Here is a 17,150-nt window from a genome sequence, read left to right on the forward strand (position 1 = left end):
AAAGCTCACGCACATGAATACCCTATAAAACAACTATGCAAACATATATTTATAAACTATTGATCCAAGCAATAGATTCTCTCTCTTTATATATATAAAAGAAAATGCGATAACTATAAATTTTTTATTTAATTTTATACAAATTAATCGTGCACTCTCTTTTATTTTCTTTTCAAATAAGATTTTCTCTAAATTTAATGTCCACATTCACCTATTTTTTTTCATTCTTTCACAATTTCTCTCTTTCTTTGGGTGTTTTCTCTCTCGTCTTTTATTATATTGAACTTTTATCTTATGTTATTTATCTATCTCATTTTCTGTTTTGGATATTCTTTTTAGCGTATTAATGAATTTATTAAGCAAATGTTTGAATAAATTAAAAAATAAATTTTTTTTTAGAATTAACACTCACAAAACATAATAAAAATATACGAACAAAAGTAACACATGTATTGTACTTATATGTGTGTGTATATATACTTATCTCCTGCTAACAGATCCATAGATTAGGAGCATTGAACAGAGGAAAGAAAAACATGATGAAGGGTCAGTGCATGCCCCGTTTGAAAAGCAACTCCTGCAAGAACAAAGCACCATCTCCAATGACCTTATTAGAGCGTTTCAGAGAAGCAGTGTTCCGCTTAATGATGCTATCTGCACTTTCAAAGGCCAACACCAACCACCGTGGCTCCGGCGACGGCGAACGCCAACACCGTCGCTGCAGCTCCCATGACCCTCAGCACAGTGAAGCCGTAGCAGATTGCATCGAGTTCATTAAGAAAAAGGCTGCCACCGACACCTGTTAATCAAAACCCTCACTGATAGTGTTTTATTGCTCTGTAGTTTCGACCACCGTCATGTCATGTAACAACATTAAAAATACTAGTTCCATTTTCTTTGTTCTTGCTCTTCTTTTTTCTTTGTAATTTGATGTGATGGATTTGTAATATTTGGCTCCACTGATGTATGTACGCAGGGTGTGAGATGTGGACGGAGAATTCCGGATTTTTATGCGTTTGTGATGTTGAATTAAGCAATGTGTAGATAACAATACATTTTGTTCATTAATTGTGTTTGTTTTGTTTTTCCTATGTGTTTGGTTTTCGTTTGTGAAAGGTTGTTCGTAGGAAGTGGACAAAGTGGTAGATGCAGAATTAATGCTCATGCATGTTTTGAGTTAATGGGCCAACCATTTTCCGGTGTGTCCCCTTCGGCGATGGTGAATTAGAATTTTTTGCCGGTGTGTGATTTCGACCCCGTTGATTCAACAATATTGAAAGCACTACCAATCATTGTTATTCTCCTTTTTTCTTACTTGAATATTATAATCATTCTTGCTCTTCAGATGACGATTTTTTTTATAATGGATGTTCTTGTCTTTCATGCCAAAGAACCGGTAATAAAAAAAAATTATAAACAAACATGGCTTAGAAATCATGATGAGACTGAAACTCACATTAGAAATATATTATTATTGTTAAAACTTTGATTCTTTAACTATTGTAAGGTCATCAATAGCACCTGCAAGTAAGAATTTTCTTTTCCAAAGGCCACCTTTTCATCAATTATGTATGGCTCTATATGTTAGTATTGTTTATATTAAATGTCTAATACTTCAATGCAACCAATCTTTACTTACTAACTTAAATTGTATTTTACTAAAAATTCCTTAATCCGTTCATTATTTTTTGAAAAAAAAAAACACGCATCAATATTAGTTTTATATTTTTACTTTTAAAATGTTCTTCCACTCAATTGGTGAAAAATTAATTTTTCCAATTGCGTATATTATATTGTACCGTATGATCGTCCAGTCAACCATGGATCGGGCGGTCAACCTTTACTTGGATCCAGGAAGATCAGATAATTGTGTAAGTGAACCAGTCGTTCGTGAATTAGGACAATTAATCTTATAATGTTGACCGAGTTAGAGGTAAAGTGTGATTACTTACAATTGGGTCATAATTAGGCCAGTGTTAATTAAAAGTGCACTCTAAAACCTATAAATATAAGTTTGAGGTAAGAAGATAGGTAATTTATATTTATTATACTATTAATATTTGTACTAATTAAGCTGACTTTTAATATCAGATTATTTTCTGCAGATATCTTTCCAACAATTTTGACAAACAATAGCACTAACTTTAGACCGTTAATCCGAAAACATATATGAAAGTGGTAAAATTTTTATATATACAATGTTAGAAGATTGTACTGGCAATCTTTTATTGTACTTTATTATAATGACAAATCAGTGCAATTAAAAGTTGAATACCTTTTCTTGGCATTTGAAAAAACACTTCTTAATTTCGGATTGTTTTAATGAATGGCTATTTTCTTCAGCAATTGACATTCTATTGTATTTGGGTCGTGGTTAATAAAAATGAAATGTATTAAGATGAAATAAGGGAAAGGAAAATTCTCTTGTTATATATGAGCAAATAATTGTTGTCTATAATATTGGTTACAATATAAGTTAATTTAATATTTATTATGATATGTCGGGCCAATGAGTGTAAAGCCCGTGTTGTGATGGTTTCTGCGAAATGAAGCCCATCAAGTTACTGTTGCTGATTTTATGGACATGGAATCCTTGGAAGGGACACATTAGGATAATGTGTCTATGTGTTGTTTTTGGTAGCTGGACAAAAATGTGTTCATTTTTATCATTTTTGATCCATGGTGGACAACGTGTTTTTGAAGTAGTAAGCAAGAAGTGTGAGAAACGGAGAAGCACCCACGTACGAGTAGGAGAAATGATAATAGTTTTCGGGAATTTAATTATAAACAGAAACAGACATTAAGGTTGTACTTATTTTCCCATTGTTTGGGGACATCAGAATCTGAGATTCTGTATCGTGGAGTAAACAGCCACCATCCAATGTGTATCCAACTTCCAAAAGTACAGTTCAAAATTTTTCTCAATATAAGTTTCGAATTCCTTTGCAATATACTGGTAATAGTGTATTGTCGCATTCATTTCGATAATATATTATTAAAAACAGAATAATTACTTTCTATTAGATTCATTTAACTTACATTATAAAAGTAAAATATAAAAAAGTGAATTTTTGTACTTTTTTAAAAAAAATATATAACATAAATGTAAAAAATGTATGTGTTAAAATATTATTTCTGTTATTTTTTTTAGGAATTCTTTATGATAATATTTAATCTTCAAATTAAGCTTTGTGATTAGATCAATATAGTTTTAATCAATTTTAATCAAATATGTTCCATAGGTCATACTGTATTTATAAACTCTAATCTTTAAATTACTTTTGATACATGTTTTGTTTAAATTCAAAGTATAAAATGCGAATTGTTTAATGCGAATTAATTTCTCTATACGAGTAATTAACTACTCATATATTGGAGAACAATGTTAATAATTTCGAGTTATTATTAAGTTAACAACGAAAGAAAGTAGATATCCTTTAACCATATATATTGTTGACAAAGGAAGAACAAGAAATGAAAAAGAGAGTAATAAAACTCTATAATTACATTGGGAAAAAAACTATATTGCATGTTAATGCCATACCTTTTTAACATAATAAGATATATTGTATCATTATGTGCATGACAAAAAGATTAACATGGACAGAAACTTTATGTCACACAAAAGTTATTTTAGAGACAAACTTGACTGTTAATAAATGATGTTTCTTTTAGTAATTCTATTATGGAAGAGTCTAGCTTGCTCGTTTGTTCTTTGTATTAGCAGAACTGGGTTTATGGCTATACAGTGTACAGATGGATCTGACAGACAACTACATATATAGAAACTTTGACGGAAAGCAAGGTGTATATGCGGAATCAGATAATCAATTCCAGATCCATAATGTATGAAGAAATATATTAAAGAGAACGTTAATATCATAAATAAATTTCAGTATTCATGAAAAACTAAATAGGTAAAGTGTAGGGTAATCATTCGTTTGTCTATGAGCGGAAAGTTAAACAAGTTATTTGAAGGAATCTTGTGAATGCTATGGCTATAGTTGCTGCAAAAGGGCATTACGTATTTGATGCCTGAAAAAGCTTCAAAGATCTTCTCCGATTTGCAACTAAATCCCTATCAATCAATAATGGAAGAAGATGGACACCCTTATACACCAGACGAAATATGGGACGATTTTCAGTCACAGAAGAAGTGATTTTATATGGAGCCAAATATGGGAAATCCTGCATCCAACACCCACCAATGGAAACCTCTTACGTTTGTTCAGTCACCAAATCCTTCCTAAATGAATGCCAATAGACGCAACCAAAATCAACAGAATATTTTGGAGCTTATTGCGTTCTGTTGTGGCTGTTGAATAATCTCTTGGTTACATACTGCTTAGTTCTTTTGTTCTCTGTTAATACTCCATGCTCTGTGAATCTCATGGAATGGCTATTTCTTTGAGAAAGCCTACCATCAGATTTCAAAACAAAAGTCTTTCACGCCTTTTTATTCTTAAACTATCATTAACCAGGAAAAATTATGTATGGGCAGCAAAAAGATACATTTAAGACTTAATATATACTTGAACAAAAGTGATAAGGGTACGAGGATAAAATAGTTATAAAATGTAAATTTTTGTATATTTTAAAAATAAAGTGAATAAAAAGTATGAAAAGATAATATCAAATGAATATAAAAAATTTATGTGTGTTAAAAGTATCATTTTTCTTATAGATTATATGATTTGATAAGAATGGAGAGTTAGAAAAGAAAACAAGTATATAATAGGATAGACAAAATTAAGATATCTCATGTGAAAAAAAAATAGAAAAACAAACATAAAAAAAGAAGTTTACTTGATTTTTTGCGATAAAACGCAAAGTGCAGGTAAAAATAAAGCGTGAAAATATCATATTTAAGTTTTTAAAGAAGCTAAATTATTTGAACTAGTTTAAATTAGATTTCTTAAACTAAAATATGACATGAGTGTGCCATTTTAAATTCTAACGTTAGTTTATATTACTATACATAAAAAAGTTATACTTCATTGCATGCATGCTTTCTATTTTTCTCTAAATAAGTCATCTAAAGGCATGTATATCAGAGTGTAGATACGTTAACATATGCTTTGACAAACTTAGTTTATAGAGGTTTTAAGAGACAAGAATAAGAAAATAAAACAGAATAACTTTTTTTTCTAAATTTTTATTTTCAAACGTATGCGTTTAATTTATAAATTATAGACAAACTTTTTTTTTTCTTTTAGAAATTTTTATAAAAAATATCGTTCAATCAAACCCTAAGCCACATTTATTTTCTGGAAATTGAAAGTAATATAATCAACTATATTTATTTTAAACTAAATTTCAAACCAAAATATAGTGTATAATTAATGAAAAAGAAAGAAAGAAAATTTACTTTTTAAACTAAGATGCTGAAATTAGGGTTTAAACTTCGAACTATCTACAGTATCCGAGTAATGCTATTTTTATTTTTAAATCTATACATAATTTTGGACTTGAAACATTGAATATTTGGTTTCATTCGACGGAATATTACATGAATTGTGTTTAAAGACTCAAAAATAAGTTTGGTGTGGTTGATGATGACACTTGATATCTACTATGGGGAATAAGCAGATATTACTACAGTTGGGTGATGATGGAAATGGAATAAATTGTTGAAAGGGCATGCAGCAGAAGAGTGATGGAAATGTACCATTTATTATTAAACATCCAAAATAACATTAGAAATCACTCAAATATGTTCCTTTTTGGAGGTTATATCATTATTAAAAAATAATTTGTCTGTTAATTTTAAAACTAGAGAAAATTTATAAATCTGAAAGAAGAGTAGAATAGAATAATGTTATATATATATATATATGAAATGCCGCAGTTGGAAGTGGGTTCAAACTTCAAAATATATACTCTCCTAGTTGCAGGGTGGTAGTTTGCAGAGTCCATGGTTTCTCAGTCTCATGATATGCATAATTAACTCTTTTTCTGCTTTCTCTTTTTCTTATTATGCTGCAATTTGGTGGTCATATCATATCAGTATGAATGTGTGTCATGTCATGTACATAGATAGCTAACGCCATAAAATGGTCAGAGAAAGATAAAGCTGAAGCAAAGATAAAAGAGAGAGAGAAAGAGGTAAACTAGCCGTACATATTTTGCCAGTGACTTAAGACCACAACACTGCCCAACCAGGATAGGGATTCAGTGGTCCCTACAAACACAAACAGTACTTTACACGATCACGCGCCCCAAATAAACCGTGTACACACCAAACCTCTTCTTGGAGCCCTAGTTAGTAAAAATGACATTATATTAAATTAAACTAAAGAGAAAATAAAAAATTATATAATTTATTTAATATCATCACATATTAAATATATATATATATAATTTAAAAATTTAAATGATTAATATGGTTTGATTAAATGTAATAAATATTTAAAAACAAGTTATTGATTTCATGAAAAAGTTTATTCTATGGTATTCCCAATATATTATGGACTATATTTAATATTCGAACGCTGGTTTGAATATTTTTCATTTGCGATAATTTTTAACATATTTAGTTTTAATCACAAACAATATATTTTTCATCAATTTTATGGATTCGAATAAAATTATTTCTTTAGTTAAATTTTTTTTCATCTTATTTTAATATTTATTGAAGAATTGTTTATATTTATTTTTTTATCTAATATACTAATAAATTTATTTTTAATTTTGATATATTTACTAAGGCCAATTTAGAACTAAAATGAACACGTTTAATCTATACATGTTACATGTCACAAGATTATCTTACATTAAGATGAACGGATTTAATATGATAATAATTTATGACATGAAAGTCATATTAAGACATACAGATTTAATTCAATATATGAAATAATTCTTGACACAAAAATCAATCTCACACTAAAATAAATGGATTTAATCTTATATATGTAATAACTCTTAGTGATCAATTACACACTGAAACAAAAGATTTAATGTGAGTGAACAAATTTAGTCCGATATATGTAATAACTTTTGGTACCAAGGTCAATCATGCACTCATATAAACAAATTTAATCTGATATATGTAATAACTTCTAGCTCCCTGCACTAAGACTAACAAATTTAAATCAATATATGTAACAATTCAACTCTGCACTGATGTAAAAGATTTAATCCAATATATGTAATATTTCTTGACACGAACCCTTACACTAAAACAAACATATTTAATTCAACATACGTAATATTTAATGGAACTAAGACCAACCTTGCACTAAGGCGAACAAATTTAATCTGATATATCCAAGATGTCTATATCTCGTCGTGAAGGAGTATATTGAAAGTTCCATATCGACTAGAAATAAAGTTAAATTATAATATATAAGTGAGGTACAAACTTCACCATACAAGCTAACTAGTTTTGTGAAGTTGAGTTAAACTTAAAACTATTTTCTAATATAATTTATAGCACGAAAATCAACTCTACACTAATGCAAACAGATTTAATTCAATATATGTAATATTTCCTTGTATGAAGGCTAGTTCCGTATTAAACATATTTAATCTAATATACATAATATTTCTTTACATGAAAACCAACTCTAGTATGATATATGTCATAATTCTAATATAAGATAAAGTAGAACTTAAGCTAAAAACTTAGTTTTTAATATAACTGGTCCTTTTTTATGTCTAAATTCTAAATACAAACGATATTTTTTTATTCTATGTTCAAACATAATGATTAAAAGTTTTGGAACCTTAATTACATATAATATGTTCATTTTTTTTTCTAACAAATTGTTATTATAATAGGTTTCAACCAATTAATTATCATGTATCACTATGCAAAGTAGTTTATGTTCATTCCTAAGCAAGAAATTCTAAATCACTTGTGGTACAGAGAAAAAATATAGCTTCTTATTGTGATGTTGATAAGAAATATTGTAAAAATATATAGTTATATTAGTGTTCGATAACGTATCCAACAAATATTATTGGAAAACACACACATATGTGAAAAAAAACAGTAAGAAAGGAAATAAGTAATTTGTACCAAAAATATTTCAAATTTAGGAAATCTTTATAATCACTTCTTCTTTTTTATATATATTTTTATCACTGGTATTTTTTTAATGTCATCCTTTTTCAGTGTTGTTCGAATAAACCAGTTGTGTAAAAAAATATCATCACTGAATACGATCATCAAATCAACTCTATCCGTTTTTTCATATATAGAATCTTTGGTAGTTACTTAATTATAAAAATATTTCTTTATAAACAATGTTGAAAATGAAAAGTAATAACGTTATAGTTTGGAATCTAATGTTTCAGATTTGTGGAAAGATCAAACTGGTTAGGTTACTTATATGCATACACCCAAACCTATTAGTTCATGTTTAATTCAGATTCTTTTTGTCAAACTATAATATTTTGGTGTTAAAATGTATAACATGTAATTCAATGTGAAAATTGAGAAAACACACAAATAAACCTAATCGATAAAGTGATAACCTAAAATTGTAATAGTTCTAAAATAAGTGAAAATTGAGGTGGTATCTCCATTGCTCAATGATAATGATAGTCCTAAATGAGAAAAAAATGTTCTATTTTAAATTATGTGTTAGTGTGTATCAAAACTTAATACAATAGATGCAGTCATATTGTTTACCTTAAGCTAAAACAATAAGTCATCATTGTCTCACTTATTCATAAAAAATCACAGGATTTAAGGTCAAAAAACATGACAATAGCTGCATGCATAGATTAAGTATTGTTCTTTGTTTTATGTATGGTCAGTTTCAGATAAGCTTATCTTCCATCATCACTATTATTAATTATTGTTGTTCTAAAGCCAATCATTTCAATTAGCAAATTAATGAAAGAATGTTTGGGAAGATGGACAAAATAAGATAACTATGATTAATTAGTCAGTGTCAGTCCATTAAGTTCTCTGCTCATGACATGTGTCAGTTTGGGAACAGCTCTTCAACCGAACACAGTTAGAGATCATTACATTTGTCCACTGATTAAACATAACTGACTAAACATGCACAGAGACATTAATAACTACAATTAATCTTAACATGATAACTAATTAGGAAAGTTTATCATCATCATCGTCGTCTGCTTATATAATTATAATAATGACTAAGTTGAGTGTATATATATAATATACATGAATACTTAAGCTAAATCTGGAGATCTGCGAGTGTAGGAGTTGAGACTGAGCTCCAAAGAAGCACGAGAACCATTCTTGAAGCCGTCTTCAGAATGATACCAGCCGTTTCCATCATAGTTGTAAGAATTATTAGACTTGAGGTTGCAATAGCCATGAATGTCCTCACCGTGCATAGGGAATAAAGGGAGAGTTTCAATCTCAGCAGCACCATCCTCTTCTTGTTCTTCTTCCAGGGTTTCTTCAGTTGGCCTTATTTTTCCAAAGAAGTTGGCGTAGGGTGAGGAATAAGGATCCACGCCAACCCATCCCAAGTTGTGGTTTATTCCAACATGGCCACTGCTACCCCCAGCAGATATTGAACAGTCCTGAAAAATTATAAGGGTTTAAAACAAATGAAGAATTAATCAACACTTACACTTGATTGAAATGGTTTAATAACTCTGTACAAAACATTTTTCTAAATCTGGTGAGCTACTGTTTAAACTTTGTATTCTATCTGTATTCACTCCTACGAGCTGGTGGCTTCAACATAAATGTAGTTTTATTTCATGAAAATTTTTTCACACATTGCTTTGTCGTTTTAGAAGAGTGAAGAGATCGGTGGGGTTGGCTCTTCCTTTTATGGAACTTTCAAGGAATGAACAGTGTAAAGGACTGATTGTCGCTACATTTTGTTGTTAAAGATCATCACTTACTTGTGCACTGCACATGGAGTGTGATGGATCATGGATATTAGTTTCCATTTTAATGCATCACAAAGCTAAATTTGCATTGATGAGCAACGGTAGGAGAGTAAAAAATTACAGAAAGTCTTTGAGGCTAATATGTAAAATCCAAAGTTAAGAGTCGTTTATAACTTACCCTAAAACTTTTCTCCATGGGCACAGAACCATAGCCATAATTCCCCATCTGTCCGACAGTAATGATCTCGACAGAAGAAGATGATGCAGAAGAGATTCCTGGATATATAAGCACAATAAAAGGTGAGAGACATAGTAAAAGAGTATATGGTTGAGAAATGAAGAGAGGGTTTACCCGTAGAAGAAATGTTAGAATAGTTGGTATGAATAGGAGGATCTTGATCAGGTTTCCAAGGAAGAGCATTAGATGGGGCAGGAGGTCTTTGCATGGGCACATTATCAGAAGTGAACCTTTTCTTCTGCCTTTCTCGAGCTTTGTGGTTCTGGAACCAATAAAAGACATTCTTGCCTTCAATCTTACCGTACTGCCTCAGCCTAGCAGAGATCCTCTGAATCTGTTCTGCACTTGGGGATCTAATTCCATTGTTGTAGTAAAGGTCCTTCAATATTCTAATCTGGTCGGTTGTGGGAGTCCACCGTGTACTACTTTGCCTGCTGAGAAAGCCCCCTTTTCCACTGGCACCCTCGTCGTTTGGTTGGCTCCCTTGTGGTTGTTGAGGTTCCATCATGGAGTGGAAACAAAGACAAGGCAACAAAAAAGAATGTTGTTTGTTGGATAGAGAGAATGAGAATGAGAATGAGAAAGAGAATGAGAGGGTAGGTAAGGTGAGGAGGGAGAGTGCATGAATTGAATTGGAGGAAATGAAGGTGATCGAGGCGATGATATGAACTTATTATAATAGGTGTCATTATAGATGAGGCACAGGCACATAGTACATGGAGTGATAAAGAGAGAAAATCACAAAAAATATCTGGGAGATAAGGACTGAGGTTGACAGAGTGGTGTTCATAAAAAGGGAAGGGACAAAAGAGAGCTTAGAAAGTGAGGGTACTATCAGGAATTACTTGGACGAAAAGGCATGACCAGGTATATGTGAAATAAAGTAGAAAAAGGTAGAAAAATATATGAAATGATATATTGGATGAAAGGAAAGCAAAAAAGTAGATGTTCTGAATGAAAGAATGAATGAATGGCAATGGAATGGAATGGAATGATGCGGGTTGTCATTTGGGAGTTCAATAGGTTCTTCTTTTCATGGAGCCGAGAGATATCACATATGGCCCCTACACACATGTGTATATACATGTACAAAACCCTACTCTATATGCTACCAAGATATACTGTACTACTTATATATCAACAAGCATCTACATCTTATGTTCATCTTTGTGGACGTTGAGGAAGGGCAAAAATGTATTTCTTAACTTCTCATCATTCCCAACCAATGCATCAACAAGCATGTACATGTTATGTTATGTTCATACATCCAATTTTCTTGTTTTTCCTTTTTGCTTTTTTATAATTTGAAGTTGTACTTGTGAAGTAGATGATGCGTGTGCAACCAAGACTACACCCTATGTGACAAAGATTTTGAAAATATACAGTGTTGAGAGAAAAGGGATATCCTAAAAGCTCATTTCTAATTCTTTCTTCGCATGCCTGAACTTTCAACACAACAGCAGTCACCAAAAACAGAAAAATAAAGTAAACACTTCTTCTCAAACTCTGTTTTGGTTATATGTACCTTTCAACTTATTAATCCTCAACCACACAAAATTCATTTTCTTCTGTCAACTCTTTCACATTTTTCTATTTTCAATTATTTTCACAATCGTATCCTTATTTATTGATAACTATCATCCTCCACCGTAACATTGCAGATTTCTAAACTACTACCACTCTGTAATAAATTAATAAATAAAATAAATTATCCATGTCCATAATTTTATGTACTGATCAACTGGGTCATGTCATGGCATGTGGGTGCGTACATAGGCTTCTCTTGGGACATTATAGTTTTATACATATTTAACTCGAAAATTAAAAAAAAAATAGTAATAAAAAAGACATGTATGTAGTGGGGAAATGAAAAGAGAAGAAGTGGGCAGTGCTTTTTGGGTTCCCTCTCGTGCATATAAGTCTACAGTAAAATAGTACCATTGTACAAGTTTTACATAAAAACGAACCAATCAGGGAAACTAGTGTGGATGGAACTATTCAATCTTTCCTTTCTGAACTCATTCTGTTGTAACAGTCTGGTTCATTTGATGTTTGATACAAAACAAAAACATTGGAAACAATATACTACTGATTTGAACGTTATTCAATCCTTGGTGTACGTGTCTCAATGTTTCAACTTTTTCAGATTGCATAATTTGCTTGATTTTGACACCGCCATCATGAGATTTGGCTTTCCTTATCATGCATTTACATGGCAATCTCTCTCACGCACACACAGATTATTGTTCATTTTATTTTTAAAAGCTCACATTCTTCTTCTCTTTGATTTAGCAGCAACACTTCATTTTTCAACCCAATCTCTCTCCTCCAAAATCCTCCTCAAGTGCTTACCTCATAAGCTAGAGAGACCTCACAGCCGCAGTGGTACACTCCCTAGTCTTACGGGTAATCATCTTCTTTGCACTAATTTTCTTCCCGTATCTCCAAACATACATCACAAAGATCATTCCATATCTCTCTCTCTCTCTCTCTCTCCTTAGCCTTCTACGTCTACTGCTCTCATTTTCTTTTCCTTTTTCTTCTTTCCATCTTATACAACCATATAGAGTAAACTCCTACCCTTTTGTCCTCAACTTTTCATTTTCTTTGTATTCTCTATCATCTACATTCAAATCCCCACGTAATATTTTCTCAAGCTTCTAAAGTAAATAGTTGCTTTCATCAGTTAAACATATATAAATGCTAGTTTTTGTGTGATATGATTTTGATTCTGCAAACAAACAAAGCACATCAGAAACGGGAACAACCTAGTCCAACCTTCAACCTCTTTGACACACATCAAAACGGGAACAAAAAACCCCACTTTTGTTCGGTCTATCATTCAATTCAACAATTTTCTCAACTCTTCTAAAAGTTCTGCATAAACTAAAAATAAAACAAATTCACAAATGTAATATATGAAATATACCGATCCGAGTTAATGGTCATTTATAAATAATTATCAAGTATTAATAGGTCAGATTATCTTACGCTTTACTACAGTATTAATTATTGATTATATCAGGTATAATCATCCTTTTCTATCCTAATAAAATATAGACTCCTTTATGAAACATATCTGACTTGAGCGTTTGAGTGTCTTCTGCAGGTCAAATACCCATTGGAGTGGATCGTGTTCTCGAAAAGGATTGAAGATCAAAAGAGAGGAATGACGACCCACCCTTAGACCAATTCAACGAAACATTTTGGCGCCCACCGTGGGGCCGAGCGGCATCCCCATGAAGTCACGAAGAACCAAACGCGCGCTCGGTCTCGACATTGCTACTTCGGATCAACATCAGGTTTTGCAAGAGTAAAAAATTCCGTAATAATTTCTAAAGGCATGTCTTTTGTTTTGAGAATTTTCACGAAAGTTCGGTCCTGCGTTCAACCTTGTCAGGTTCTACCGACTCTTAGTTTTAAAATTTTAAATTATAAAATATTATGCACAGGATGGTTCAAAGTTACTTTGTCAGGTTCGACCCTACTCTTAATTTTAAATTATAAAATATTATGCAGAGGATGGTTCAGAGTTGCTTTCAACCTAAATATTATGTGCAGGAATACCTCCACTGGGTCAGGTTCTACCAACTCTTAATTTTAAATTATAAATTATAAAATATCATGTGCAGAAAGGTTCAGACCTACCTTCAACTGTGTCAGGTTATAATGGCCGCTCGAGGGGAAGTCAGAAAAAAGACTGCAGAATTCCCCGCTCAACGCAGGATGTCAAAAAAATGACTCCTGCCTCAAGCCGCTCGGGGGAAGTCAGAAAAATGACTCCGCTCAACGCAGGAAGCTAGAAAAATGACTCATGCCTCAAGACCGCTCGGGGGAAGTCAGAAAAATGACTTCAGAAATCCCCGCTCAACCTAGGAAGTCAGAAAAATGACTCCTGCCTCAAGACCGCTCGGGGGAAGTCAGAAAAATGACTTCAGAAATACTCACTCAACGCAGTAAGTCAGAAAAATGACTCATGCCTCAAGACCGCTCGGGGGTAGTTAGAAAAATGACTTTAGAAATCTCCGCTCAACGCAGAAACTCAGAAAAATGACTTCTGCCTCAAGACCGCTCGGGGGAAGTCAGAAAAATGACTTTAAAAATCCCCGCTCTCAACGCAGGAAGTTAGAAAAATAACTTCTACCTCAAGCCGCTCAGGGGAAGTCCAAAAAAGGGCTTCAGAAATCTCCGTTCAACTAAGGAAGTTCGAAAAAGAACTCTTATCAGTCAACTACTGAACAGGTTCAGCTTTGTCAGGTTCCAATGCCTTTTCATTATAAAAATAAATTATAAAATATTGAAGCGTTTACTTTATTTTATTTAAAAGCATATTTTTTGGAGTGAAAATCTCTTGCACACGAAAAAGTGTCAAAGAGAACTCTTAGCATTTTCTGTTCAGTTTAGGGAACAGATCCAAAGACAACTGTTAGAGTTTGCCGCTCGGTACAGAGAGCACTGAAGACTTAAAACATCGAAGATAGACTCCCTAAATACAAGGGTGAGCAACCTCTTTTAAAGCTCATAATAATCCCTACGCACCTCTTTCGAATAAAAGAGCTTGTTTGGGCTTGGGGGCTTACGTACTATATGAAATATACCGATCGAAGTTAATGATCATTCATGGGCAATTATCAGGTATTAATAGGTCAGATTACCTTACGCTTTACAAATATACGGTATTAATTATTGATTATTGGGTTTGATTCCCTAAAAATATACTCATAACTAATCAATGAACTTGACTGCCTCACATCTATAAATAATACATTCATCCTTTTCTATCTTAATAAAATATAAACTTCTTTATGAAACATATCTGACTTGAGCGTTGAAGTGTCTTCTGTCTGTCAACAACCCATTGGAGTGGATCGCATTCTCGGAGAGGATTAAAGATTAAAAGAGAACATAACAAAAAAGGACGACCAACCTTAGACCAATTCATTTTAAGGAGTTTAACATGTAAGAAGTGGATCTAAAGAACTCGACCTAAAAAAAATCGACATGGTCTAAAAAATCGACCTATAAAACTTAACTTGTAAAATATAGGCATGGAGAGTTTGATATGTAAGAGCTCGATAAAAAAAAGTCAGTCTGAAAAACTCTACTTGTAAAAGGTCGACTAAACGAATATACGGTACAAGTAATAAGTTGAAAATATGTGATTTCTAATAAGTTGAATGCGTATCTTCTTAAAATCCCTTAAAAAGAGAGATAGGCTGGAAGTGAGAGTTGAGACATGACATTAATTAAGGTTGAAGTTTTGCAAATTTCAATTTCATACCTGTAATTGCCTTAATAAGTTTTTATGATTTGTAAACACGACGAGGCTTTTGTACAGAATCAGAACAAAGGAATTTGACAGCATGAACGAACCCATGCGCGTGGGCTTTCTTCTTGTACTTAAGTTTTTATTCTTTTTTCTGTGAATATTAATGAAATGTTATTTATTTTATAACATCCTCTGCAGATTCCTTTTCCGATTGATGAAAACATTGAAAAGTCTAGTCGTGTATCAGATTTCAGACATTCATCGAGCTGAATTTTCAATTGTTGCCCCCGAGACATACTTGCTTGCAATGCATCATTACATTCTCCCTAATTGTTAGAATTAATTATTCTCCACTACTTTTTATAGGTGTTATTAAAATTATTTTAAATTTTTTTGTTAAATTTATTGTATTATCTATTATCATTATACTATTGGATTATTTATTATTGATATAAAAATAAGAGATGAAAATTGTGCATCATTTTAACTAAATATAAGATAAATTTATATTATATAAATAAATAAATATTTTATTTTATAAAATTAAATTAGTAAGGTTGAATTAAATTTAAAGTTAAATTTTTTTAATAATTTTTTTCTTTAATTAAATAAATAAAGTTTTGCTTTCAAAGGATTTTAAGTGGTTATATCCTTTAAAAATGGTAGTAACATGCTACCATTTTTATGCTCAGTTGTTTTGCTTTCAAAGGATTTTAAGTGTTTATATCCTTTAAAGGATTTTACTAGTAGGTTACTTCTTCTTTTTATGCTCAGTTGTTTTTAATAAAGTTATAGATAAGTTATTTTTAAATGATAATATGAACAATTAAAAAATTATAAAGTAAAATGTTATATAAACAAAATAAGTGTTTGATCTTAACAGAGTACTATATTTTTTTTCACAATAAATTAATTAGAAACCATTTTAGTTATGATTTTGAAAATGATCATGAAAAATAACATTTTTTTACTCCATATATATAGTTAAGTTATTCTATTTAAAATTATAGATTAGTATGTATAAAATATTAGGTAAGTAGATTCAGAACCTGTTGCAGTTCATAAATATGAGGCTACCATGGACGAATCAAATCCACAACTGATGGACCTCCAAAATGCACAAAAGCCCATTCAAATAACGACCCTACACCGACGTAGATATTCATTACAGAAAAAATTCTCAAACAGATGTGTCATTTCCTGGGTTGAGGTCTTTTTTCTTTTAGTTTTTAGTTTATTAATTTATTGTATTTTAAATTAATATATAAATATTATTTAATTTTTTTAAATTTATTATGTAATTGTATATAAATTAATTTTATTTTATTTAATAAAATAATTATTATTAATTTAATTTATGTATTATTATTTAAATAATTATTTAAATACATATAAATTTACTTAAACGGATGGATGTGACGACATCAGTAAGATTTTCTTTTAGATTTTAGTTTATTATTAATTTATTATATTTTAAATTAATATATAAATATGATTTATTTTTTATAAATTTATTACGTAATTATATATCAATTAATTTTATTTTATTTAATAAAATAATTATTATTAATTTAATTTATGTATTATTATTTAAATAATTATTTAAATATTTTTTTATAAATCTACTTAAAGAGATGTGCTACATCCACATCCATTTTTTTTTTAAGTTTTTAGTTTATTAATTTATTGTATTTTAAATTAATCTATAAATATTATTTAATTTTTTAAAATTTTTTACGTAATTATATGTAAATTAATTTAATTTAATTTAATAAAATAATTATTATTAATTTAAGTTATGTATTATTATTT

At 30.6% G+C, this 17,150-nt stretch overlaps 1 protein-coding gene across 1 annotated transcript; it reads right to left on the reverse strand.

The window, feature by feature from the left end:
- Positions 1–8,916: 8,916 nt before the first annotated feature.
- On the reverse strand, positions 8,917–10,736 carry WUS (Homeodomain-like superfamily protein). Its single transcript, XM_047319256.2, has 3 exons — positions 10,184–10,736; positions 10,010–10,107; positions 8,917–9,513 (listed from the first exon to the last, which is right to left on the reverse strand). The coding sequence occupies exons 1-3, from the start codon at positions 10,575–10,577 to the stop codon at positions 9,154–9,156; spliced, it is 852 nt and encodes a 283-aa protein (XP_047175212.1). The 5' UTR covers positions 10,578–10,736; the 3' UTR covers positions 8,917–9,153.
- Between the last annotated feature and the right edge of the window lie 6,414 nt (positions 10,737–17,150).

Source organism: Vigna umbellata, chromosome 10, assembly GCF_029865625.1.
Source record: "Vigna umbellata cultivar VRB3 chromosome 10, Vumbellata_1.0, whole genome shotgun sequence".
In the NCBI taxonomy this organism is placed as follows: Eukaryota; Viridiplantae; Streptophyta; class Magnoliopsida; order Fabales; family Fabaceae; genus Vigna; species Vigna umbellata.